General features: G+C 35.8%; 1 protein-coding gene across 4 annotated transcripts in view; it reads left to right on the plus strand.

The window, feature by feature from the left end:
- Positions 1 to 1,050: 1,050 nt before the first annotated feature.
- SMG1 (SMG1 nonsense mediated mRNA decay associated PI3K related kinase) overlaps positions 1,051 to 25,697 on the plus strand; it is a 56,839-nt gene continuing 32,192 nt past the window's right edge. Inside the window, exons 1-22 of one of the 4 annotated variants that reach the window (XM_035889272.1) lie at positions 1,051 to 1,210; positions 4,754 to 4,786; positions 5,112 to 5,267; positions 9,570 to 9,706; positions 11,962 to 12,020; positions 12,624 to 12,837; positions 13,660 to 13,785; positions 13,879 to 13,951; positions 14,635 to 14,732; positions 16,345 to 16,518; positions 17,532 to 17,756; positions 18,490 to 18,591; positions 19,019 to 19,288; positions 19,859 to 19,989; positions 20,719 to 20,880; positions 21,356 to 21,474; positions 22,229 to 22,316; positions 22,400 to 22,501; positions 22,921 to 23,061; positions 23,374 to 23,573; positions 23,861 to 24,057; positions 24,879 to 25,046. In XM_035889272.1, the coding sequence (XP_035745165.1) occupies positions 5,252 to 5,267; positions 9,570 to 9,706; positions 11,962 to 12,020; positions 12,624 to 12,837; positions 13,660 to 13,785; positions 13,879 to 13,951; positions 14,635 to 14,732; positions 16,345 to 16,518; positions 17,532 to 17,756; positions 18,490 to 18,591; positions 19,019 to 19,288; positions 19,859 to 19,989; positions 20,719 to 20,880; positions 21,356 to 21,474; positions 22,229 to 22,316; positions 22,400 to 22,501; positions 22,921 to 23,061; positions 23,374 to 23,573; positions 23,861 to 24,057; positions 24,879 to 25,046 (2,802 nt within the window). In that variant the 5' untranslated portion in view covers positions 1,051 to 1,210; positions 4,754 to 4,786; positions 5,112 to 5,251. Of the gene's footprint in view, positions 1,211 to 4,726; positions 4,787 to 5,111; positions 5,268 to 9,569; positions 9,707 to 11,961; positions 12,021 to 12,623; positions 12,838 to 13,659; positions 13,786 to 13,878; positions 13,952 to 14,634; positions 14,733 to 16,344; positions 16,519 to 17,531; positions 17,757 to 18,489; positions 18,592 to 19,018; positions 19,289 to 19,858; positions 19,990 to 20,718; positions 20,881 to 21,355; positions 21,475 to 22,228; positions 22,317 to 22,399; positions 22,502 to 22,920; positions 23,062 to 23,373; positions 23,574 to 23,860; positions 24,058 to 24,878; positions 25,047 to 25,697 lie in introns of all 4 variants that reach the window. The other 3 variants (XM_035889271.1, XM_035889275.1, XM_035889273.1) reach the window with 3 other exon arrangements.

Consider the following 25,697-nt stretch of genomic DNA (forward strand, 5'->3'; position numbering starts at 1 on the left):
GAATGAAAAGGAATGATCTGTCCTGCTTTTTGTTAAATAATCCAAAGAACTCTCCAAAGCGTAAAATAAAAATAGTAGATCTTCAGACTTTGCTTGGGGAAAGCCCTCTGTAAATAATTTGAATAGTGTGATTCCAAATATACTTGAGTTGAACAAAATTCTGCTGATTTTTGTTTTGGATGTGTATTGTTTTATTGGTTTTAATGTAAAACCTCCAGTATTGCATGTAAGAATGCATTTAAAGTGATTGGTTGAATTTAGGTTCTGAAGTTGCATGTGCACAAGTTTAGTATATTGAAGTTACTGTATTTTTAAAAATGAAATCCCTTAGTATGTCCAGTGAGAAGAGTTGGTTTCATGATTTTCACCTTTTTCTATTCTGGTCTATAAATCAGTTTTCTGATATGAGAGTGGTTTAAACTTAAGGCAGGTTTTTTCCACTCCCTTTTTATCTGCAAACGTTTACTCCGAAGGATAACAGTTCTTAATTTACATTCCAGGTTTTTCCACAGTAAAGACTGTTTTCTTGTTTTGCAGTTCTCGTTTTGCAAAAACTTAATATGTAATTCCTATATTGATTATCAGTTACATGCTGGTAACACCTCCATCTAATAAGGGGTTTTACATTGCTCAATAAGGCCCATAGCATATTATGTAAATGTTCATATGTGGATTAGTAATGACTTTCACAAATGGTAGGTGCTGTTGCCTAGCTGTGGTATATACCTAGTTGTATTTTATTTTTCAATTCTGGGAAGCAATTTTTCCTTATATAGACATCTAACTGAAAAGAGACTTGAGAACATCCTGAGAAAATGCACTGGCACACTAGAATGCATTTCCTTTGCGTGTTGCTGTAATAATCAGTCAATTATAATCCCAATGTGAATTTAAGGTCACTTTTTAAGAAGCAGGTTAGATGTACAACTTTTTTGACACAGGAAAATACATTTGGGATTGTCATTTAAATATGTTGCATTTATAAGTGAATGTGAATCCCACTCCTGTTGTACCCCTACATAAAAAAAATATTTTTCTCTTTATAGAACTGACAGTGCATCAGCTGACCAGGACAATTTAAAATACTCTTCATCCAGAGATCGGGGCAGTTCTGCCTCCTATGGATTACAACCCTCAAATTCAGCTGTGGTGTCTCGACAAAGACACGATGATATCAGAGTCCACACTGACATACAGAATGAAGAAAAAGGTACACAGATTGCTGTTTCATGTGTAAATTGTGAGGGGACATTCAGAGAAAGGCAGTAAACTTGAAACGGTGGAGATTTTTTCTTTCGCCCCCCCCCAAAAAAAAGCAGTGAAGTGATGTAACTCATTGCCACAGTTTCGCTGTGTTGAGAGATTTATCATGGATCAAAGAAATGTTGTGGTTGATATGAATAGTGAGAAAAATATGCAATTGCATTAGGAGAAAAATGTAAGAGAAGACTTAATGCATTAACAGAATAAGCACTTTTTCCTGGAATAGTATTCTGGATGTGTCTGGTCCATGAGTTGTAATTTCTTCCTGAATACTGTCTAGTGCTTCTGGTATTGAAAATGGACTGCCTGATTAAATGGGCTACTAATCTGATCCATTACCTATTGCAGCTTTACTGCAGCACACTGGAATCTTTGGGAATCAAATCTATATTTTGTCATTAATGGGAATTTCTACTTCTATGTGCCTCAGTCTGACTTCATATAAATTGTGTGATGCATGGTTCATACAAATTTTTCTTTTTTTTTTTTTTGAGAATGGAAATACTTTCTCTAGAAAATAGCTAAAAATTCAGAATCACGTCTTTCTCATCTTCATGAAGAAATCTGTGTTCTGATTTTTTTTCTTTTTAATCTCTAAATACAGGCATCAAATAGGAGGATTTTTTACTTGCAGAGTCACTTTTTAGACTATTTAAATCTTCAGACAGGCCAGACTCAAAAAAATCTCACAGGAATATTAGTGTGTGAGTTTTTGTTCAGGAACCTAAAAAGCATTCACACTCCCCCTACTTCTCTGCCCTGTAACTATCTGTAAAGAATTGTTACATCTTAGGGGAAGTTATAGCTGGGTGCACTGATGCAAATTTGGTTTGTTTTGGTGGGTTTTTTTTATAAGTAGTAGGTACTGTTAGGAGGAGGCAGGAGCATGAAACAGGTATTTGTTTATCTGCATACCTTGAGAACCTTAAGATTTGGTTAACTTTAACAGAAACTGCGTAGAAAGTGAGTACACTTGTCAGCGTGTCTGCTAACACAGAGTGTTTTACTGTGTTCCATGCAGACTGGCATAGTAGGTTATTCTCGTACTTTGAACTGTGCTAGTATTTAAAGAATGTACTGGCAGTATAGTGAAGTAGTAAGTTTCAGACAAGTTCAGTAAGGTAGTTGGTGAAGTTGCTGGGAAAGTGCCATTTGAAAAGAAAAGTGCACCTATCTCTCCCTCAAGTACTGTATCTTACAGGGCATGTCCCTGCTAGCTCACCACTTTAAGTATGCTGTTTTGTTCAGGTGTGACTTAAAAAGAGAAGATTAGGATATACAGTACTATAAAACAAAATTCCAAGTATCTCTAGTTAATTTTTATTTTTGGGGAAATTTGTATGCTTACAGATGCAGAACAGTTTCGTTGTTTACTAAGATTTTTCAATTAATCTGTTGGAGTCTGCCAGCGTGGAATTTTTATTTTGAGAACTTCTAGCTTTTCTATCCTGGATAACCCTAGGTCATAGGTACCTAGAATCCTTGAGAAGAGATCCCCCCTGCCCCTAGTTTCTAGTGTTGGTAATAAAAATACCTTCCAGCTTTATAATTTCTGGAAGTTGCTCAGGTTTGAAGACCTCCAAGGATGGGAGGTTGTGCAGCCTCCCTTAGCAGCCTGTTTAGTTTTCTCATGTCCAGTTTGAATTTCCCTTGCTTATGACTGTTGACTCCTGTCCTTTTGTTCCGCATCTATAAGATTAGTCTGTCTTTTTTTTTTTTTTTAATAACCCTTCACATAACTTCACAAATTAGATCTCTCCCTTTTGTCTTCTCTCCTTTACTTTATAAAACAAGATGGGGAGTTGGAAGATTCAAGTTTTTAAAACTAAATAGAAGGTTCAGGTTTTTACTTATAGATGAGATATTCTCCCTTTTCTGCCACATTTTCCTCCCTTTTAATTTGTAACTATGATGTGCTCAGAGTCCTTACTGCTAGAAAGATACTATGCTAGTATTCGTATGTCATGGTATCTGCATATTTATGCTAGAGTTAATAATAGTGACATAGCTGATCGTATTCTTATTTGGTCTCAGATTTAACACTTAAAGGGAAATGAATAAATTTGTATATATTAAGATTTTCAAAAACCTTTCAGACCAGGAGGTAACTGAAGAGAGTTATAATGCATTATTTACAGCTTTATTGCTAAAATGCCTGATTGCCCTACTGTTTTTTAATTACTCTAAATGACAATTTGTTTCATATTGTTACCAAAGATGTACTGTCTATATGTCAAGTGGAAGACTATAGGTTTGTGTTTAATTCGTTTAAGATAACATAAAGTGTGTTGTAGCAAGTACTATATGCCTTTGGAGACAACCAAAAAAGCTGGGATATTTTATGTGCTGAAGGGGAAGTATGAAATAACTTTAAGAACTCCAACAGTACACAGTAGTATGTCTGGGTTTGATAGTTGATGTTTGTGGTCTGGATGCATGATTATCTGACATCGTCAGTTAAACTTATTTCTTTATTGCTTTGAATTTTAGCTATATACTTCTGTTTTGTCATAAATACAATTACTGCTGTTAGAAGTAACTTCCTTTATAGGAAAGTGTTGGTTTATGACAAAATAATATTAAGCAGGCATACATGCTAGTTTAAGTTTAAAAACTGAGTTTAATGTTGTAAATCCAAATACACACGAATTATCTCTAATGTAATTGTAATTAACTAATTACAACTGAGACTTTGCACAGGATTTTCTGTAATGGTAGGGTAGTCCCGTGTGTATAGAAATACACAAACTTCTATTGGTAGTTTGCAGCTGCTTTTTATCAGAAGGTTTGCCTTCAAGATGACCATCTTTACATCTACTGAGGTCCAGATTCACCTTGATGTTTCAGCTTATGTTTTTTATCCATCCTGTAGTCTCAGTAGGCTGCCTCTTTTTATGGTGAGCTATCTTTCCTTTTCCCCAGGCTTTCTTTTATATACTGATGCAGGCAGAATTGTGAAAATACCTTTTCTGAAAGAAGCCTTGCATATCTTTTGTTGTTTAGTTTTATTAGTTGGTCTCAGGCAGGGAAGCTGCCTGCACAGCTGTCTTGAAAGTGAGCTCTAATACATTGAGTCGAGTATTGGGCAGGCTCAGGGGACAGTTTCACTTCTTCACAGTACTGCAGAGGAAGAACCTGCCCCTCAAAATGGTGTGGCAGACTGGAAAAATCTTTGGTTTCAATATTTGAGTATGTAAATTCATGTGGATCTAGGAGTAAATATAATTGAATTACTCAAAATGACACTTTTATTTCGATTTTATATTGTTCCCAAAGATGTACCATATGTATCTCAAGTAGGAGACTGTAGGATTGAGTTTAATTAATTTAAGATAATGTCAGTATTAGTGTGTGAAAATATTGACTGTTGTATGTTTATGGAGAGTTGTTTAATCTGTACATATAAATAATCTGTGGCTTTTTAAAAGCTTTCTCTTTTTTTTTTTTTTGCCATTTTACTGAGCCTGTGTGGTGGATTTATAACAATCAGAGTGGAAATTTGATGTGCATGATCAAGGAGCAAGTAAGTGAATGTATCTAGCCATGTGTGCTAACAGTTTGACATGAAGGGCCTTGTAAAATACGGGGTCAAAAGTAATGATAAGAAAACCCCAAATGCAACAAAACCCATGTTGAACTTCTATTGCAATAGAGGTTTCTTTGTATGCTTCAGATGTGACCTGGAAACTTACAGGGCATAACAAAACATTTTTACGTGTGAAATTGGAAGAGGAAGCTAATAGTGGATAGGACTGGTAATTTGCATATGAATTGAATAACTCATAACATACTACCCTGCTAAATATATGGTCTTGATAGCCTATTTTAGTCTCATGTTTTTTCCACAGGTGGCTACAGTGTCAATGGAGGATCTGGGGAAAATACTTATGGTCGGAAGTCGTTGGGGCAAGAGCTGAGAGTTAACAATGTGACCAATCCTGATTTTACAAGTGTTCCGCATGGGAATCGTGCTTTAGCCACAAAAGACATGAGGAAATCACAGGGTAAGAATACAACAGATTTTCAGGAAAAGATGATCTCTTTTGGCACTCTCTTGTGTTCAGAATATGGAAAGTTCACTATGATTAGGCCATCTCTATGGTTTTTATTTTTTGTGATATATCGTTAGATGATGTTGATGAAAACTGTCATCTTGTATTTACTGTTCCCTACATTGAGGCTTCTTCCATAGGTTATACAGCTTATGGTATTGATCTTCCAATTTCCTTTAAATAGCTTTTGAACCCTTATTCAGGGTTTGCTAAATTTGGCAAAGAGATCAAGGGCTCCAAGAAAGAAGATTTGCTCTTATATCTGTTGAAAATTGGTGCCTGAGTAAAAAGTTGTTAATTAACGAGTCCCTAGTGCAGGAAAACTTGCAATGGTGAGCTCAATCTGTTCTCACTGGCCTGCAGGTCAACTAGTCATCACATCATACCAGCTGATCAGTCAGTAGATGTGTACTCCTGAACTAGCCACAATTCATGCTCACTCTTGCTCAGCTGTGGGTTAGAGGCCAGGGAGGAACTGGAGGCATCATAAGAATGTGGGCAAGGTCTTGGGAGGTGCAGCGCAGGGAAATCTGGAGTTGCAAGAGGGTGAAAGAGAATGCAGGGCACATCTTTTTGAAAAAGAAGGCTTCACTTTCCCCACTATTTAGGTTTAAATAATAGTTAAAAAAAAGTAAGTTATTCCAAGAACTTTGAATGAAAATAGAAAGTCTCATGACTAAGCACTGTCATTTATTGCATCACTTAGTATAAGTGGTAGTTGAGCCACTGACAAAAACTGTGACTGCTTTATGCTGGGCACATTATAAACATATGAGGACACGGTGTTTCTCCTCAGGGATTTATATTTCAGAGGAGATAAAAGATGAAAGAAGAGTGTTCAGTGTGCTTTGTGGGTGGAAGAACTGAGGTGCAAGTGGTGACATGACTGTTGCAAAAGCCTCGTCTTTGCAACAGGTTAAACTTTGTAATCCCATTTTGGTGTCTTGGTGTAAAAATTATTCGGTCCTTTTGGTGTCTTAAATTATGTCTACGTAGAGGAAATAAGAGAATTGTCTACGAGAGAACTCTGTAAATAATATTTCTGGTAGTAGGCATGTGCATGAATTTGCTATTGGTTAGTACTGGCAGAAAACGCAGACTGTTCTCCTAGGTACGTGAGCACCTCTTTAATCCTTAAAATGTTAGGAACTATGATTTTGGATGACTGGAGTTGCTGCCTGTGACTTGTATGCGTCTGTATATATTCTGTCCTATAGATGTCAGATTTCTAGAGTTTTTCCTTTTTAACAGGACTGACAGTGATTGTAGGTTTCAGCAAGTCATTTTGTTTTTTTCATAATCCCACTGTATTCTGAAGTTATGTTGCAACAGGTCATTATTTTTTAAATTCTTGTTTGCTCGTGTGTGCATTAAGCAGTTTTTAAAATAGTTGTCTTCTGTGAGTGAGTTAGCATGTGGCTGAGACCTTGCTGATTTTTCAAAAAGTGGAAGTCATACAAGTGTTCATTACTAGTACTTTTGTTAGTATAGCTTCAGTCATGCTCTTGGTTAGTTTATACTTTTTTAAATTTTATTTTTAGGTTATGATTATGGCTCAAGAGATGGTTAACACTCTCTTAGGGAGTAATGCCAATGTTCATCAGATATTAACTGAATAAAACCAAAGCTGCTGTTAGTAGAGAGTTTTGAGCAGTATATCTTGTCCTAGCAGTGGTTAAATGTATCTTTCACCAGTAACCTTGGTGACAGTAGTTTTATTTACACACACACTTCTGGTTTTAGGATTTTTTTTTTGTATGTAGAACAGCAAAAACATATTTCAAAATAAATTACAGTTTTCCATGAACAGATTACAAACAAAAAGATGAACACAGAGAAGGCAATGCTAAAAAGCTGCAAGTTGTGGATTTAAATAATTCAAGGCTTATACTTACTGTTGACTTTCATCTAACACTGAAGAGTCAACCAACGTTTTTAGGGACGGAAGGGGGGACTTTTTAGGGACCTTGCAAAGATCTAGAATATATTTTTGTAAAGTTATTTAGTAAAAATAATGTTAAGTGTTTTCCAAACTATTGCATTCTGGTTTGCCCTTCAAGAGCAATATCTAGTGACCTAACCCCGCCGTGATGGTGTAGTCTGGCACTGTTGCTCAGGAAGACCTTGGATGCTGCTTCAGAAGGTATCATTGCTGACTATGATTCCTTGTATGTTTCTCACCAGACATTGTGGCTTTTCATCCACTACTGAAGACTGTGGTTTCCAGATGAAGCAAGGGAAAATAAATTTAATTCTTCCTAAATGGATATGTATGCCTTAGTCTTCTGTAAAATCAGTAACATCTTAAAAGAAGTGCAATTCATGCCTGTCAGATGACATCTCAACATGTCCTGTGTAGTTGTTCTAGCTAGGAGCAAAATGTAGACTTGATCCTTCAGACTCTTACAGCTATTTTAACATTTGCTAAGCCTGCCTAATCCTTCAGAATGTCAGGTGTCTTCAAAATTAATTGCTTAAACTGATTCCTAGCAAGAAACAGATTATCAAAGTCTATTTTATTCATACTCTCTTTCAAAATTCAAAGAATAAAGACATGAAAATAAGGTTGAGAATATTCTTCATGACTGTAAAACAAGACATGCTCTCCTGTAGATGATGTCATGACCTATAAGAGTTACTGATCTTTGGGTGGGTTCATAGGGTTCTGTAATACACAAGGACGCAAAGGGGTTTGTTCCTTAAATTTCTTTATTACAAGTTACCACAAATTGCCACTAGTAAAGTAAGTATATACCTCTGATTAATTACTTATATGCACACCTAGATATATTAATCAAAGTGTTACTGGTACAGCACTCATCAAACTTCTCCCAGGAGTGGGGCCAATTGATGACAAAGTCTCACTTCAAAGATGATTTGCATCATGGAGCCTGAAGTCAGTCAGGTGTCCTCAGCCAGGGTCCGGTCTGTCCAGGAGATCTTGTGTAGCAAAGTCTTTCTAGGGGGAACTCTTAGAGAAGCTACGTTTTGGGTAGAGAATGAGTTATTTTTATATTTTTAGAGACATAAGGGAGTGTAGGACACAACCACCTGGAGCCACCAGTAGATTTTACTAATGACTGTTTCTCACCTGGGACAGCCAATAGATGATGCTGTTTTCTATTTTCTCAGACCAAGGTTTGCTTTCCCAGTCTGTTTTTCTAGCAGGAGCAGCCAATAGCTGTTGCTGATTCCAGCTTTCCCAGGATGTTTTCCACCATTACAGTCTAATTTTCACTTTTCCAGACAATAAGTTTGTAGCAGTTTCTTGGTTTTGCTCTTATCCAGGGTATTTCGGGATGTCTCAGGTCTCAAGGATGCTCTGGGTTTGCAGGCTAGCAGTTCCCAGGCTGGCAGACATCATCTTCTGTCAGTATTTTTCCATTATACCCAGGTTGCCTTTATGGCTGCTTCCATCAGGTGACTGATGGGTAACATACCAGAGAAAAAAGCTGTCTGTAGTTATCTTAGGTGTTCTCACAAGAGTCATGGTGACTAAGAAAACCTCATCATGTTCCATGAATCCTCTAATTTTAATCACCATGAAACATCTAATGTTAAACTTTTGAAAAGAAACTTTGTTTCCTTTTTGCAAATGAGGGAGATTAAATATTCATATAAATTTATTGTAATTGCTATCTAAGTTGGGTAAAGTGAGTTGTGACCCTCACTGGTATCAATAGTGCTACTGGTCAACTTAAATGAAATGTTTTCTTAGGAAAATGCTAATTCTCCTGTATTATGATCCACTTAACTCAATAGCCACTGCATCTCTGCATGGTGTATATTTTGTTCCTCAGTAGAGGAAGGGTAGATCCTTTTCAAATCAGAACCCTGCTAGCTATCAGAGGACTACTCATAAGCTTTCTTTTGTGCCAAAATGATAGAGAAGATCTTGTTTCTTGGTAGTTGCTTGAGCTTAAATCTGGTTCTGTGCTTCAAGAAGCAGTCTGCTTTTTCCACAAGATTTTCTTTAAATGTTATTTGTTGAATTATTTTTGTTTATATATTCAGTCAGAAGTCTGATTTAACCTTACCACCCCCCTTTTTTTAGTTCCTTAGTTCTGAATGAGTACTGGAAGAAATGAAATATTTTGGTAGCTGAATTAGATTTTACATTTAATTTTCCTTATGTTAGCTTTAAAACAAATTACTATTATGACTTACTGAATCCACAAATACACATTTCAGACAATACAGATATTATTGACCAAATGCTGTAGAGAAAAGAAATAATTGCCTTTTCTTTTTCAGAGCGATCGTTGTCTTATTCTGACGAGTCTCGACTGTCAAATCTTCTTCGGAGGATTACTCGGGAAGACGACAGAGACCGAAGACTGGCTACTGTAAAGCAACTGAAAGAATTCATTCAGCAACCAGAAAACAAACTGGTTAGTAATTTTTACTTTTCTGGAGTACTTCTTTTTTATAAAACTGTCTTTTTAAAAATCTGGGTATTGGGACATGTTGGTGAGGAATATCTTTTATACAAGGAATTTCCTTCCACAACAAAGAAAAGTGTATTCCTGGATTGCCTGTCCTTTTTCCATCATTCAGGAAATTTTTTATTGCTTGATTACTTGTGACATATTGCCTTGGAGCAAATTACTGAATGCATGAGCTGTAGGAATAAATAAGGCATGCATTTGGGTGTTTTTACTGGTCTTAGCAATATCCTCTGTATCCTTCAACAAGGAAATAGAGAAAAAAGGAAATAAAATGTTATGTTCTTCAAGAACTGCTTCTGTATTTTAAATTAAAAATGTGTAGATATTTATACAGTCTTGTGAAAACCTCCTCTGAGTTACTCAGCTTTCTAGCTAAACACCTTTGTTTGTGGATTCCCTTTTATGGGAAGAGGACAAATAAGTCTTTGTTTTCATTACATCTTTGGGTTTCTTAATGGGTTGTTGAACTCTCCAATATCCTCAAGGGTTTCTTAAGGATTGGGGTGGGGGGAAGTATCCCCCTCTGGGCATATGTTTTTAATATTATTTATTTTGAAGTATTAGAAGTATTTTGTCTGACAAATCTCCCCCACTGTTTTGGAGAGCTTAGGAGTTCTCCAAGTATTGAAAGAGCAGGAAGTGATGGTATAATACCCTGCCACTCATTTACCCGCAGAACTGTGATATTTCAGTTGTGGATTATGTGTCTATCTGTATAAGAAGTTGGTTCGTTCTCTCATTATATATTAATTAACCAATGGTAATTAATTAACCAAAAAGGTGCGCTTAGGTATAAGCAAGCCATATGCAAGCCTAGCTCATATTTCAGCTTTCCTCTCAAACAAATCCTTGTTAATACAAGGATTTGGGGAGTAAATATGTTCCACAATTACTCCGTGGTTGTTTTCTTTAATTACTTCCATTATTCTTAATGCATTTTTCTCATTTTTTTTGAAACTGCATTTTATTTAGGTTTATTGGCATCTCGGAACATATTGGAATTGCCATTCTAATAACGAACTCAGTGGTGACAAACTTTGTACTTGTTAGTGGTCAGAATGTTAAGTTTGTCACTCAGAAATTTTTCTTTAAACTTGTCCTAGCTTGCTAATGAGAACAAGATCAGATGTCAGGTCATATCCACGATGTCAAGCCTAAAACTTTATAATGGACAGTGTTTAACCTAGTACCAGGTTCTGCAGCTCTGGACAACATTAAGTGTAGTTTAGCAGAGTTCTTTCCATTCTCGGGGTTGAAATGTAAATGTGTTCAACAAAACAAAGTAGCAAAAGTCACTAGGCAGTGACATTGTCATGTAATGGCATCGTGCTCCAGCTTCTAAATTGTATAAATGCCTTCTCCTGTCTCTTTTGTAGCCTCTTTTGCAGATATCAGACACGTTTTTAAAATGTCCTTGTGAGTTCTGAGAGGCCAAGCATGTGGACCTCTTTCTCCCCTGCCACATCCCCCCCCCGCCCCCTGAAGAGTGATGTTGTTCCAAACTTAACAATAAAAACTAGATAACACCCACTGTGTTAGATTAATATCTTTCTGAAGAAAAGCGAACAACCCTTTTTATTAAGTCATCAAGCAAACTTCCTGTTAATACCTTATACAGTTGCAGCTAATGTGTTATTTTGCACCTGAACTCACTAATGTGTTTTTTTTCCAGTGCCTATTAAGAAAACAAGTGTTTCTTGTTATGTTTACTGAGAAACACTACTTCATCAATAATGTTTCATCCCCCAAAATAGTACTCTGTTTCTCAGAAAGTCAGGATTGCCTAAGGAGAAATTTTAATACTTCAGATTGTATTATCTGATCAATTAAATATTATGCTGATGCAATTATTAGTATAAGAGACTAGGTCTTCAGTAGACGCTACTGATGAGCTGCATGGTGAGTCTTCATTTGTGATGTAATGTTATCAGCAAGGACTAAACTTAGAACAAACCTTGATAGCAGGCTGCCAGTGTATTTTTGTGGCTACTGTAAATAAATATGAAATATAACATGTAGGATAATATTGCAGTATTGCTTAATATAGTTCATGCTAGTCTGCAGTGGCCATGGAAAGCATAATAGCATCCTATTAGCAATCAGAATTGGCAGTAGTGTTTTTAATGTGGATGTAAAGAGCACCTAGTTTGTAGAACTTAGTGTGCCATTATTATGCTTATGCTTTTTATGTATTATAGGTACTGGTTAAACAACTGGATAATATCCTGACTGCCATTCATGATGTACTCAATGAAAGGTAAGCTGGAAAAACAAAGCAGTTTGAAGGCATATCAACAATACTATTAGACTGTCTAGAGTACACTTGACATGGAGACAATTTGAATGCACAACTGTGGCTTTTGTGTTGTAGATAATAGGAAGTTTGTCAGCTATGGTTAATCACTTGGGTGTAGTAGTGTGCTGCTGTGGTAGTCTAGCTTGCAAATTGAATTTAAGTTTTTTGCGACCTGATCTAATTAATTTACATCCAACTAAGAGCGTGTGTAGAAGGAGCTCAGGTGTGGGGGCTTTTGGTATTTAGTTCAGTGTTATTACCCGAAGTCTGCTGTATGTTAAGAATCTTCTTCCTTGGATAGTGTGTTGCAAGTAGAATGGCCTATTTATTGCATACTTCTATTCAAGTTGATTTATTCCATAGAAATAATATTTCAGATTATTTTTCAGATTATTCATTTTTATTTTAGCTTCATCACTGCTGCCATTAAGTAGGAGAGAAACAGCTTCATTCAAGCATATATTTTTCCGCTTTAGAAAATGTTTTAATTTGTTCATAGTTTCTTCTGTTCTGCTCTCATATCTGGAGGTTCCACATTTCTTTTTTTCCTCCCCAAAAATACAGTAGCAAACTGCTTCAAGAACTGAGACAGGAAGGAGCTTGCTGTCTTGGCCTTCTTTGTGCTTCTCTCAGCTATGAGGCCGAGAAGATCTTTAAATGGATTTTTAGCAAATTCAGCTCATCCACAAAAGATGAAGTTAAACTTCTTTATTTGTGTGCAACCTACAAAGCACTAGAGACTGTAGGAGAAAAGAAAGCCTTTTCATCTTTAATGCAGGTAATACTACAAGTTAAAATGGGATTATTAATGATTTTTCCAGTGCAATGCTTGAATCAACTTTTTAAACTGGAATGAATAATAAGTAGTGCTATGGTGACATAATAAGTAAATTTATTTACAACTAGGAGGGAACTTTCTGACTGAATGGAATTCTTTGAGTCTGATTACATTAGAAAGGAATGTCAAGTCTTTGTAGGATGATTTATATTTTGATGTGACTTTTTAGTATATATTGCAGATCCAAGAGGAAGAATCTTGTTGAGACCAAAAAGAGAACTGAAATGGAATGGTACACAAAACCCAACCTGTTGATTGCTTTGTGCTACCTCCTATTTAGAATTTTGAACTTGAATTGTAATTAGAGAGAGTAGGATGTGTGCAGAAAAATCTGGTCCCCTGGTGTTCAAGTTTTAGGGTCTGTTATTTTGGGTATAGAACAACTATGTCCAGGGCTCTGCTGTGATTGAGTATTTACTTTACAGAGCCAAAAAGCTTCAGAAGGAGAAACAGGAAATTAGAATAACTGGTTGTTCTGTGGCTAAAGTATTAAAGAAAACTGTGTTCCCAAGCCTTGAACCTGGGTCTGACATATTTTAAGCAAATGCCCACCTGAAATTATTATTTTCATGCGGTATGTGTGATGCTTTTTAAATTTTTCCTTACTGCAGAAAGAGTATTGAGGTGTTCTATTGTTTGAATCAAAGTAGTTTGCTAAAAAGTGCTCAACACTGAATAAATCTGTGTGTGTCCAATATCATAACTTTTTCACATGTTTTTTTAATGAAGTGAAATGTCTAGTGGCTTTGCTTTACTTTTTAGCTTGTAATGACCAGCCTGCAGTCCATTCTAGAAAATGTGGATACACCAGAGTTACTGTGCAAATGTGTAAAGTGCATCCTTTTGGTGTCCCGATGCTACCCACACATTTTCAGCACCAATTTTAGGGTAAGCTTACTTTGTCCTCTGTGTTTGGTTTCTTGTGTAGAGATGTTGGTGCAGCAAATCGGGTAATTAACCTTTTTTAAAATTGTTTTTCAGGACACAGTGGACATACTGGTTGGGTGGCATATAGATCACACTCAGAAACCTTCATTGACGCAACAAGTGTCTGGTAAGGTTGGCCAAAGAGTCACTAACGTTGTCCACTCTGGCTTGCAGATGATGTGGGTTTACTTACACAAGTCTGGTCCTACTGATATGGAAGTTAACATAAAACCAAAATGAGTTTCTGGCTACATAACAAGATACTTTGTTCCTAATTTTGTAGTAAATTTGCATTTGCCATTTTATGCTATATCTGGAAAAATGGGATGTTTCAGTCAGGCTACACTTAAACATCAATTGTTAAAAAGTGACACAAACCAATTTGTAATAAGTTTATAGATCTTAATATATTCTCTGTGAAAGAATAATTTTTCTCTTATGTACTTCTAGAAAATCTTTGTGGTAAAGATACTGTACTAGCATTTAAGAAACTGGGAAGCTTCTTCCGATAGCTATAGCAGTTATCTTGGAGTTATTCACAGCAAGTCTGTTTCATGTGTCATAGTCCTAGATTCTATCCTCAATGTTTAACTGCTGTGGGGCGGGACTGAGCCTTAAAATGAACTTGTCAAAGGGACAAAGGAGGGAAATACAATTTATATTTATTTTACAAACAACTTATGTTAAAATTTTCATGCACATGACCTCCTCTTACCTTAACAACTTTTACCTCAGCGATATGCAACTAAAACTTAATTTTTGTATGTTACTTTGCTCCCCTGTTTTAATTGCCTTGATATTTTTATACAGGATGGCTGCAGAGCTTGGAGCCCTTTTGGGTGGCTGATCTTACTTTTTCTACCACGCTCTTGGGTCAGTTTTTAGAAGACATGGAAGCTTATGCTGAGGTAAACAAGAATTTATGGTATATACCAGAGTTAACTCTTACGATTTCTTAATAAATCCATGGCTGTGATTCCTATGGATGTATTACATTTATAGAAAACAAAATTATATGGCTTTCCTGGGGAAAAGAGGATCAAATTATAGAACATACTTAAGGCATGTACATTGACAATTCAAAACAAATCTTCACAAACTACTTACATAGTATTATAGCCAGGTTTTCAGCCATTGTTGACTGAGAATATCGTGTTATAATAAAAATAAAAACAACCAAACAGGAATGCCTTCATTTTTAAAAAGCTGCAATGAAGTCATCTCACAGTCTTTCCTTGGTATTTGCTGTATTTGTCCAACTTTGGAGTTTTTCAGAAGTAGTGACTACTGGGAGAGAGGGATTCTTAATGCTTCTGCAGATTAATGGTAAATCTGTTAAATCAATTAAAAAAAATTAATAAAGTAACAGATTCTATTGTACAGGAAATAATGCAGCAGGCACTGATAGATAACTGAAGTATATTCATTTAACATACTTTGTTTTGACTTTGTAACCTTTGTGTAGTTAACAGGGTGTAGAATTTATCTAAAGTGGTCATTAAAGGAAGAGTTTTGGTTTTGGGGGGGTGTTGTCTTTTTCTTAAGGTATATGTGCTCATATGTATATATGCTTATAGATTAAGCTAATTGTTAACATGCAGATCCTATAGGTGAAATTGTACTTCCAGCATAATCTGTTCCCCCCAAACAGAATAAGAAATCTGATTTTATTAGTGTACTTACATGAACACCAAGGCTTCTGATGGTACAGCTTTAAGGGCTAAGATTCACAGACCTCCTTGGCATTGTCAAGCCCACAGAAGCCTGTGCTGCCGTGGCTGTAGGCACACAGTTGAAAGTGATTAGTCAGGGCAGTAAGTTGCTGCTTATCAACTTGTCTGCTGAGCTGGACGACGTGAGTATTCTTAGTCACAGAAGAGTTTTAAGATAATATGTGTTAACTTAAATCATGGAGTAGGTAGTTCCAGCTAGTGTGTTTTTTCTCTCGCAGTGGGGTAGACCAAGGCTATATCTAACTAATGAAATCAGCACTTCTGGGAATGTTCCAAGGCACTGATGCCAGCTGGCATGAAGTAGCCTGCTAGTAAACTTGTGGTCTCCAGATCAAGGTAGTTATATGTAAACAGTGCGATGGGAATGGCCACTCAAACATCCTGACTCCAATTTGTGGACAGGAATTGTTTGGGAGAGTGGTAGAAGTGTGCAGACAACTGTTGTAACAGTGCGGCAATATGGATGATCATGTTCCAGGGACCAGGAACGTCATAAGTCTCTGTTTTAATTTACAAGACATAGTTTGAGCACTCTGTTTCAGTGGCTAAACTAATGAGCAGCATCTCAGTACTGCTCTGTGACTTGCTCGTCGTCATTGTGTGCCTATATCCCATCTTCATATGTGTCTGAAGCTAGAGATACTGGATAAATATATCTATAATTGGATAGTATCTGTAATATGTCTGGAAAATAGATGAAGTATTTTCAATCTCATATTTTGATCTTTTATGCATGTGTTATAACTGTTAATGATGTGTACTGATATATAAAATGTCTGTGCTGTAGGACCTCAGCCATGTGGCTTCTGGGGAATCAGTAGATGAAGATATTCCTCCTCCTTCAGTATCACTACCTAAACTGGCTGCACTTCTTCGGGTTTTCAGTACTGTGGTGAGGAGTATTGGGGAACGTTTCAGCCCAATTAGAGGACCACCAATTACGGAAGCATATGTAACTGATGTAAGTTTTGTTTTTGTTTTTCTTTGCTGACATGATTTATCATGGTATAATGGTGCTATTTGCTGTTGAGTTTATTTAGTTTTTGTGAATTTTGCATGAATATGTATGTGTTCAGCTTTGAGCAATGTGTTTTCTTGAAGTAATACGCTACAAGAACTTTATTAAACATTAAGGTACAGATTGTGGTAGTGGCACGAGTCATATATATCAGAAATTATTTTTTAGGCATTTTAACTTCATGCAGCTAGGTTTATGCTTGTGTTACCTGTCTTTGTAACTGTGTTACCGTTTATTCAGATTGCTATGATGCTATAAAAACTGAATTCAAATTACAAGTTTGATTTTATGAAGTGTAGGTTTTTATCCATGCTGAGATTGTATCAAATCTGATAGCAAAGTCTTCGTGTTCTAAAGTATAGTATAAGGTGGTATAAACTCAGAATAATGCTAAGTAGCTGCTATGCTTCTGTAACAGGAACTGTAGAGGCCGTGAATTTTTTAAAAAAAGTCAAAATCTTATTGTTGCTGCATGAGCTGCGCAACTGGAATTTATGCCTTTGCAGAGTTCTGTGAGGGATAAAAACTTCTCAGATAAATAAGTATATGGATTTCCCAATTAAAGCCAAGGCAGTTACGTAACTTGTGTCTTAATCTGCAGAGGATTCTTGTGACAACAGCTCAAGAAAAGAAAACTAGTCTGTCTTTTACAGGAGGAGTTCTGTTGACATCAGTTGGAGCTGAACAGAATTCTGAATAATGAATTTAGGTTTTCTAAGTCTCTTCAGGTCTTTAACTGAGTAGGAAGCCAGGCAATTGAAGGTTTGTTTTTTCTTATACTTCTGAAGTGTAATGCCATGATGTGAATTATTCAGAATATTCTGTTGACAGAATTTAGCAAGCTGCAGACTAGGTGATGGAACAGGATATCAAATGGATGTGAATATAATTAAATAGCATGCAGTCCTTGTCTCTCTTTAATGGAGTTTAATTTAGGTGTGTTTTTAATTTTCCAGGTTCTGTACAGAGTAATGAGATGCGTGACTGCAGCAAACCAAGTATTCTTTTCTGAAGCTGTACTTACAGCTGCCAATGAGTGTGTTGGTGTTTTACTTGGCAGCCTAGATCCAAGTATGACCATACACTGTGACATGGTCATCACATATGGATTAGATCAAATGGAAAACTGTCAGACTTGTGGCACTGATTATATCATTTCAGTCCTGAATCTGTTGACACTGGTTTGTACATATTTTTACTATTGCAATTTTTGCCCTTGGAAAATACTATTTTCTAAGTAACCTTGCTTTTTTCTGTGTGTGTATCAGATAAATAATTAAAACTCTTCTCTTCCTGATCACAAGCAACAAATTCCTCTTCTAGATGGTTGTATTCTTTTCTGTAAAGCTTATGCTGCTAGCTTGTTTATGTATTTGGCTTGTCGATAAAAGTGGTGGTTTAGTTTTAGCCTGAGTGTTTGTGTGGTTTGGTTTTTTGTTGTGGTGGTGTTTTTTTGTTGGTTTTTTTTTTTTTTTCCTTCCCCCCCTCCCCCCCCATCTGTCTTGGCTGTTGGGCAGTGCCATTCTCTGGCCTCTGCAGTTGATAACACCACCTGATGAATTTCAGAATCTTAGTGCTTAACATATTCTGTGTATCTACTTATGCCATGACCTGGGAAATCAGACTTCTTCAGAACATAGCTCTTAATGTGTAGGCCACAAACTCTTAAACCCACGTCAATCTAAATTAATCACGCAACTTTCTCAGTTGTGCTGTTAAAGCCTGAAGATAACTAATTCTCTGAAAGTGAATTTGGGCAAGCAAATACAAAATACTTGCATTGCTGGGAAGCTGTTTTTTCTAGATATAGTGTATACAAACTAGAAAAACAATATTTTAATTAATATTTAACAATCTAATAAGTATTTAATTCAGGTAGTTAAAAATACTTATAATTTTGGCTTTTATCCCTAGATTGTTGAACAAATAAATACAAAACTACCATCATCATTTGTAGAGAAATTATTTATACCAGAGTCTAAACTACTTGTTCTTCGTTATCATAAGGAGAAAGAGGTAAGAGTAAATGACTTCTACAGGTGTATTACAATAGCCTTTGTGCATTTCCTAGAATGTGTTTATTAAGCTGTAAAACTTTGTTCATCTTACATAGTTAGATTTAAAAAAATTATTTATCTATAAAACTTCTGAAAAGGCAGATGTAGCTAGTTCTTGGTTTTGGCATTTAGATTTGATAGGGAATTGGTAAGCTGGCCATCATACCAGATAGAGAAGTCCTTAGCTGATGTGGCTTTCATACTCAGTGTTATGTGGATAATCCAGGAAGTAACAGATTCTGTAAGTAAGTAGTACTTACTTACAGAAAACTGAAGATAGGTATGTGTATCAGGCTAGATAAAGCATAATTTTAAGTTCTACAGGGGTGATGAATATATTATTTCATGCTAATCAATTACTACTGTAATTATTTTATATTCTCAAGGTTGTTGCAGCAGCCCATGCTGTATACCAAGCTGTATTGAGCCTGAAGAACATTCCTGTTTTGGAGACTGCTTACAGGTTGATTCTAGGAGAAATGACCTGTGCTCTAAATAGTCTTCTCTATAGTTTACATCTTCCTGAGGCCTGTTCTGAAATCCAGCATGACTCTTTCAAGAAGCGTATATTCAACGTGGATAATGCAAAGTTTGTTGTTATATTTGACCTCAGTGCTCTGAGTACTATTGGAAATGCTAAAAACTCATTAATTGGGGTGAGTAAAAACTCTACAGATAAAGTTTGTACAGTAAGTGTAAAACCACTTTTACTTAAAATACACTGAAATGTATTTCAGCAGTAGTGCGTGTATATATATAATGAAAATTATCATATTTGTTCCTTAACACGTTATAGAAAAGCTTCCAGAATTAAAATTTAGGGGAAACAGAATGGGTGGATTGTATCTCTAGTTGGTGCATAATGAAGAGCAGATTCTAGGGAAGAGCATCTTATCAGGGTTATTTGTGGATTGATTCTAAGATTGTCATAGTAATTCTTTTTTAAAATCAAGACAGATAAAAGCAGCTTTAGTGTGTCCCCTGGTAGTATATCAGCCATGTGAAAACACTTGTTCTAGGTCTTTCCGAATAAAACCATAAACTGCTTTCAACAGGTTCTTTAAAAAGAGGAAAGAAAATAATCACAATTAAGGTCAGAAAATGAACAGAGTTAAATTATTTCCCTTGGGAAGAAGCAAAACACAATGATTAATGGTATGGAAACTACACTTAAAGATAGATCCTGTTTATTATGTTTCTTTGCTTATGTTGCAATTGTTTTATAGATGTGGGCCCTTTCGCCGACTGTGTTTGCACTACTGAGTAAAAATCTGATGATTGTTCATGGTGACATAGCAGTTCATTTTCCTGCTGTCCAGTATGCAGTACTCTATACATTATATTCACACTGTTCCAGGTATGAAGATTAATAGTTCATCAGTATTTTAAGAGCACTAGGATGGACTGATCTGACTAGAATATATTGTTGGAGGGAGGAATTTAAATAGGCTATTACAATTAAGCTTTTGCCCAAACTTCCCTAATCAGTTTTTACTTTCATTAATTGCAGGGAGTCTGTATCTCAGCCAAGAAAACTTATCCTGGCTTAAAATTTGGCATTTTATTCAAAGGCAGATTAGAAGTCTTGTGTTTGAATAGAGATAACTGAGGGAGAACTCTACTGAAAGTAAATAAGGAAAGATTATTTACTATTTTGCTTACTGTGAGATCTAGGAGAGGTAATGAAATGTAAACAACAGATTTAAACACATTTTGGACCTCATTACTACAAAATGTTGTCAAAGTAAAGGAATATACTAGTTTAACTGTTACTCTGTACATTTCTTGGGTTTGGTGATTTTTCACTCACTTGATACCAGCCATAGTTGAAACCAGGTTACTGGGCTACACGGACTGATGTAAAATTGTAGCTTTGTGCCTTTAGGCCAGGGATCAAAATACTTGGGTTTTGACATAATGCGGTTACTGTGTGGGTGTACATTAACTTTCGCTGCTGGGTTTTTGGGGGTTTTGTTTGTTTGTTTTGGGGGTTTTGTTGTTGTTGTTCTCCCCTCCTGTATACTTTAAGGAAGTATCCCTAACCATGGGGTTGGTTTATATTTTATATTTTTCTTTGCCTTTTCAGGCATGACCATTTCATATCCAGTAGCCTCAGTTCTTCCTCTCCCTCTCTGTTTGATGGCGCAGTTATAAGTACTGTAACTACAGCAACAAAAAAACATTTCTCAATCATACTAAACCTTCTGGGGTTACTGCTTAAGAAGGATAACCTTACTCAAGATACCAGGTAACTAACTTTTTCTTATTAATCTGGAGACTTTTTGGTTTTTTCCCCAGTAGAATGCCTTAATTCAGAAACCAGGATAGTTTTCATCTGTAGAACTTGGGGCAAATTTAACCTGTCAAGTATTTGGTTTTTTTAAAATATTAAAAATAAAATACCTGTGGAAAAAGTAGGTGCTCATTTTTATACATGAAAATTAGAAAAAGTTTAAGCAATCATAAGATCTATACAGAAAAAGCAAAGCTATCAAACTTTACTGAAAAAAGGTTTTTGCTCACAGAAAATCGCCTTTTGCAATAGCTACAGTCCTGTATTACCAAAGTGCTGTGAAAGCTAGGGGCATTTTTAATGTTACGAAACCTTTAGTTTAAAAAATGAGTTATGATATAATACTCATCTGTAATGAGAAGTAGTTTAAATTATATTGAAAGATATTTCTGTAACTGTACAGAGTGACTAATACTTTTGTTTCTTCAAGGAAACTACTTATGACATGGGCTTTGGAAGTGGCTGTTCTGATGAAAAAATCAGAAACATACGCACCGTTATTTTCTCTCCCATCTTTTCATAAGTTTTGTAAAGGACTTCTAGCAAACAGTAAGATACTGCATATTTTTACTTACTGTCTTTTACTTGGCATAATTAAGTACATAAGTGACCTTGTCATATACCGCTGATAGCTGTAACTGTGCTTGTTTCATTTACTCTTAGAGATGCTTCCAGTTTGTATTGTGCAAAAACTTACTCTCCTATAATTTCTCTCAAATGGATCCTTACTTACTACTTACATAAACAATTTTCTTAAAATAATTTGTGATTGTGAAATTGATCTACCAAAAATGTCAGTGATGTGCCAAATCTTACTTGTAAAAATTGCATTTTATTTTATCAAAAGCAGTGGAACCACTCCATAATGTGATGTATTGTTTTGGATTTCAAAACCTGGAAATAGAAATATGGGAACAAATGCTTTTAGTAGCATATTACTAGCAAGAGCAGTAACTTCCCAAGGCCAGGAGTCACTAACTTTACCTTAGTTTTTTCTACTGAAATATATTGTATTTAATGTCAATGTATGGAGACCATAGTGTGATTAATCTGACAGCCATCAGAAAAGGTCCCTAAGTAACATGTAGCACAAGCGACTTTTTGTTACTAAGCATTTACTTTTTATAGTAAAAGCAGTCAACGAAATCAAAAGAAAAGCATTTCTTAAAGCCTGTGTCTCCTACCAGCTATGCTGTAAAAATGTCTTCAGATGTTCGATCACAACCAGAGTAAGGCATAGGTTACCTAATTCTAGCAAGAATAACTTTTTTTTTTTTTTTTCCCTTTCAACTCCTTAATTCAGCCCTTCTGGAAGATGTGAACATTTGTCTTCAAGCATGTAGTAGCCTCCATGCCTTGTCTTCCTCCCTCCCAGATGACCTTTTACAAAGGTACTTGCACAGAATTCTGTATATTATTTGAATTATGCTGTCAATGGAAATGTTTTCACCTCTTTTCCATTTTGGTGATGCAGGTGTGTTGATGTGTGCCGTGTTCAACTAGTACACAGCGGTGCTCGTGTAAGACAAACTTTTGGAAAACTTCTGAAGTCAATTCCTTTAGATGTTGTGTTGAGGTAAGTTGTTCATGTTAGCTTCAATACAGAGGATGATTTAGTTTCTTCAGTGACATTTATCTGAAAAATAATGCCAGTTGAATGTCATCATAGTGGTCTTAAAATCAAAAAGCATGAGGCGTCTTGCCGTTTCTTCTATTTTGTTAGAGTAGGTAGTGTACAAAGTAACTAACAAATTTTGTAAACTATGCAGCACTTCTTGCAGCAAATACAAATACTTGTAAGGTCCATGTCATCCAGAGCTTCAGCAATGTTTTGTCCTGCAATTTGTCTCAAAGACCTGAACATTTAAAACACTTTGTGTCAAAGATCATACTTATTTCCAGTCCTTGCATATATATGTGTGTGTGTGTAACTTTTTTGCACATCTTTTTTAGTTATTCAAGCATGGGTTGTTTTCTCCCCACCTCTTTCTGCAGTAACCGTACCCACACAGAAATACAAGAAATTTCTTTGGCTATAAGAAGTCATATGAGCAAAGCTCCAAGTAATACATTCCACCCGCAGGATTTCTCTGATGTCATTAGTTTTATTTTGTATGGAAACTCTCACCGAACTGGGTAAGAACTTCTTTTAAAACTGAAATTGATGGGTGTTGAATTTGTAGTAAACAACTCCAAGCTAAACTTAATTTAAAAATTGTCGTTATCTTTACAAATTACATTGCTTTACCTTCAATCATTTTTTTACATTTCTCTAAGTATTTACAAATATCTTCCAATACACACCTTTTTGCCTGTTTGCCTATGTATGTTGCTGCTTGGAAATAATGCTATGAGAGATTTGTTTGAGAGCAATAGGGAGCTGAAGTGTGTGCAGTGTAAACTTGTTACCACATGAACTTGTGTTAACACACTGATGTTTTCTTTCAGGAAGGATAATTGGTTAGAAAGGTTATTCTATAGCTGTCAAAGACTAGATAAGAAAGATCAACCAACCATCCCTCGTAATCTGTTGAAGACTGATGCTGTTCTTTGGCAATGGGCTGTTTGGGAAGCAGCTCAGTTTACTGTTCTTTCAAAGTTACGAACTCCTCTTGGTAGAGCCCAAGATACATTTCAAACAATTGAAGGTAATGTAAAAAAATACAGTTTATTTTCATGGGATTTTTTTTTTTGTAAGATTGTGCAGCTGAGAACTTCATGTCCAAGGCAAGAAGCACAATGGCTTTATTTTTCAGTGACTGTAGATTTTAGCATGCTTTTGACTGCCATATCAAGAAATGCAATGGTAGAGGAGAGGTCGTGTAATTACTATTAACTTTTGAGAGATTTTACTTTAGCATTGCTATCCCTTGACACATTTAAATAAAATACTGTCTGGTAACTTTTTTTTTCCATGTTTTGGTAAAATGTATAGGTATTATTAGGAGTCTTGCAGCCCATACATTAAACCCTGATCAAGATGTTAGCCAGTGGACTACTGCAGACAATGACGAAGGACACAGTAGCAACCAGCTTAGGCTTGTTCTCCTTCTACAGTATCTGGAGAACTTGGAAAAGTTGATGTACAATGCTTATGAAGGATGTGCCAATGCCCTTACCTCTCCACCCAAGGTTTGTCTGTCTTACAGTGCTGGTGTTACTTAAAACACTGTATTGAATGAACAGTGTTTTCAGGGTTGTCCGGGTCTTAACTGTAGAACTTCAGAAGAACTTCTCAAACGAAGTTTGAGACTCTTAATTCATCTGGTTTTGACTTTGGCTTATTCCTAGAGAACATGTGAAAACAGGAGTTATTTCTGGACTGCCAGCTTGTATAGCGGTACAAACCAAGCAAGTCTGTAGTACCTCTGATTTGTAGCAGTCACTTATTTATAGGTTGTCAGCAGTCCTGTTACAAAGTAACACAATTATTTGAGGCTTTAAATTGCTTTTTGAAGGAATGTAATAATTATTTATAAACAACAAGCCCTTTTCTGCAGTTCTAACTGCAAAACATTCTTTACTGTTGAAATAAGCTGTTTAATTACCAGGCTTTGACATGACAGTAATATATAATTTATAGTCAGTTCATTTCAAGATTTTCAGCTTGCTAGTATGTCTGGCCAGTTGCGTGCTTTGTGTTATTTGAGACCATCTGCATTAATAAAATTAAAGCTATATAATTTTATATAATAAAAAATTCACATTATATATGAATATATAAAGTCGTTAAGCCTTCTTTAAAAGGTTGAGTAGTTTCTTCAGTACATGACTTCATTTGCTTAAATATTTTACCTGTTTCTTCATCTTTCAATTGAAAACTCAACTGGAGAAAAGAAACCTTTCCTGACTTTGATTTTTGTAAATATTAAGTACTTAATGTAACTATTTTGATTTATATGGAAGATTTATATAAGTAGTATTGTAAAACTTACCTTTTTTTGTCTTTAAAGGTTATCCGGACATTCTTTTATACTAACCGTCAGACTTGCCAAGATTGGCTAACGCGGATTAGACTTTCCATCATGAGAGTTGGATTGCTGGCTGGCCAGCCTGCTGTGACAGTCAGGCATGGTTTTGATTTACTCACAGAAATGAAAACTAATAATACTATCTCTCAGGTACTCTATTGTCAAACTCTGTAGACTACTGCAGAAATATTCCCACGATACTCTAATGAGCTAAAGGAATTGGCGGTTATTAAACCAACTGGTCTGTAAAAGATTGTGTTATTTAAAGCCACGTTTTAGACTTGTTCTTCTGTATTGGCAGACTTTTGTGGTTTAGTGATACTGTAGGTTGGAGATTAGGATGTACTGTATACATGTAGTCAAATACTGTACACAAATGAATGCTTGTAGTTTGTTCTCAGTTTGAATTGAGCAATTTCTTTTTAAGCTGAAGGTTCTGCATAAACCTTATGAAACTTCTGTTGCATTAGTGTGAGGCCTTCCTGAGCTTGTGGTAGTGTCTTCGCTTACCTGTGGGTATGAGCAGGAGGGATGTATCGTGAGGGTATCCTTCCTCTAGAAGTTGTTAGTAGTTAAGTGCAGGAGTGGGATGAATATATAAAGTGGTTAAGCCTTCTTTAAAAGGTTGAGTAGTTTCTTCAGTACATGACTTGATTTGCTTAAATATTTTAACAAAGGAGGTTTGGTAGATATTTATTATGCCTGCTTCTTTACAAATTCTTGTATAGGTATAGGCCATCACATAGCGATTGCTAACTGTTGGCATTCAGGCTGTGGATTCACAGCATACTCTTCCCTTAG

Source organism: Egretta garzetta, unplaced genomic scaffold (assembly GCF_000687185.1).
Source record: "Egretta garzetta isolate BGI_Z169 unplaced genomic scaffold, ASM68718v1 scaffold292, whole genome shotgun sequence".
Classification (NCBI taxonomy): Eukaryota; Metazoa; Chordata; class Aves; order Pelecaniformes; family Ardeidae; genus Egretta; species Egretta garzetta.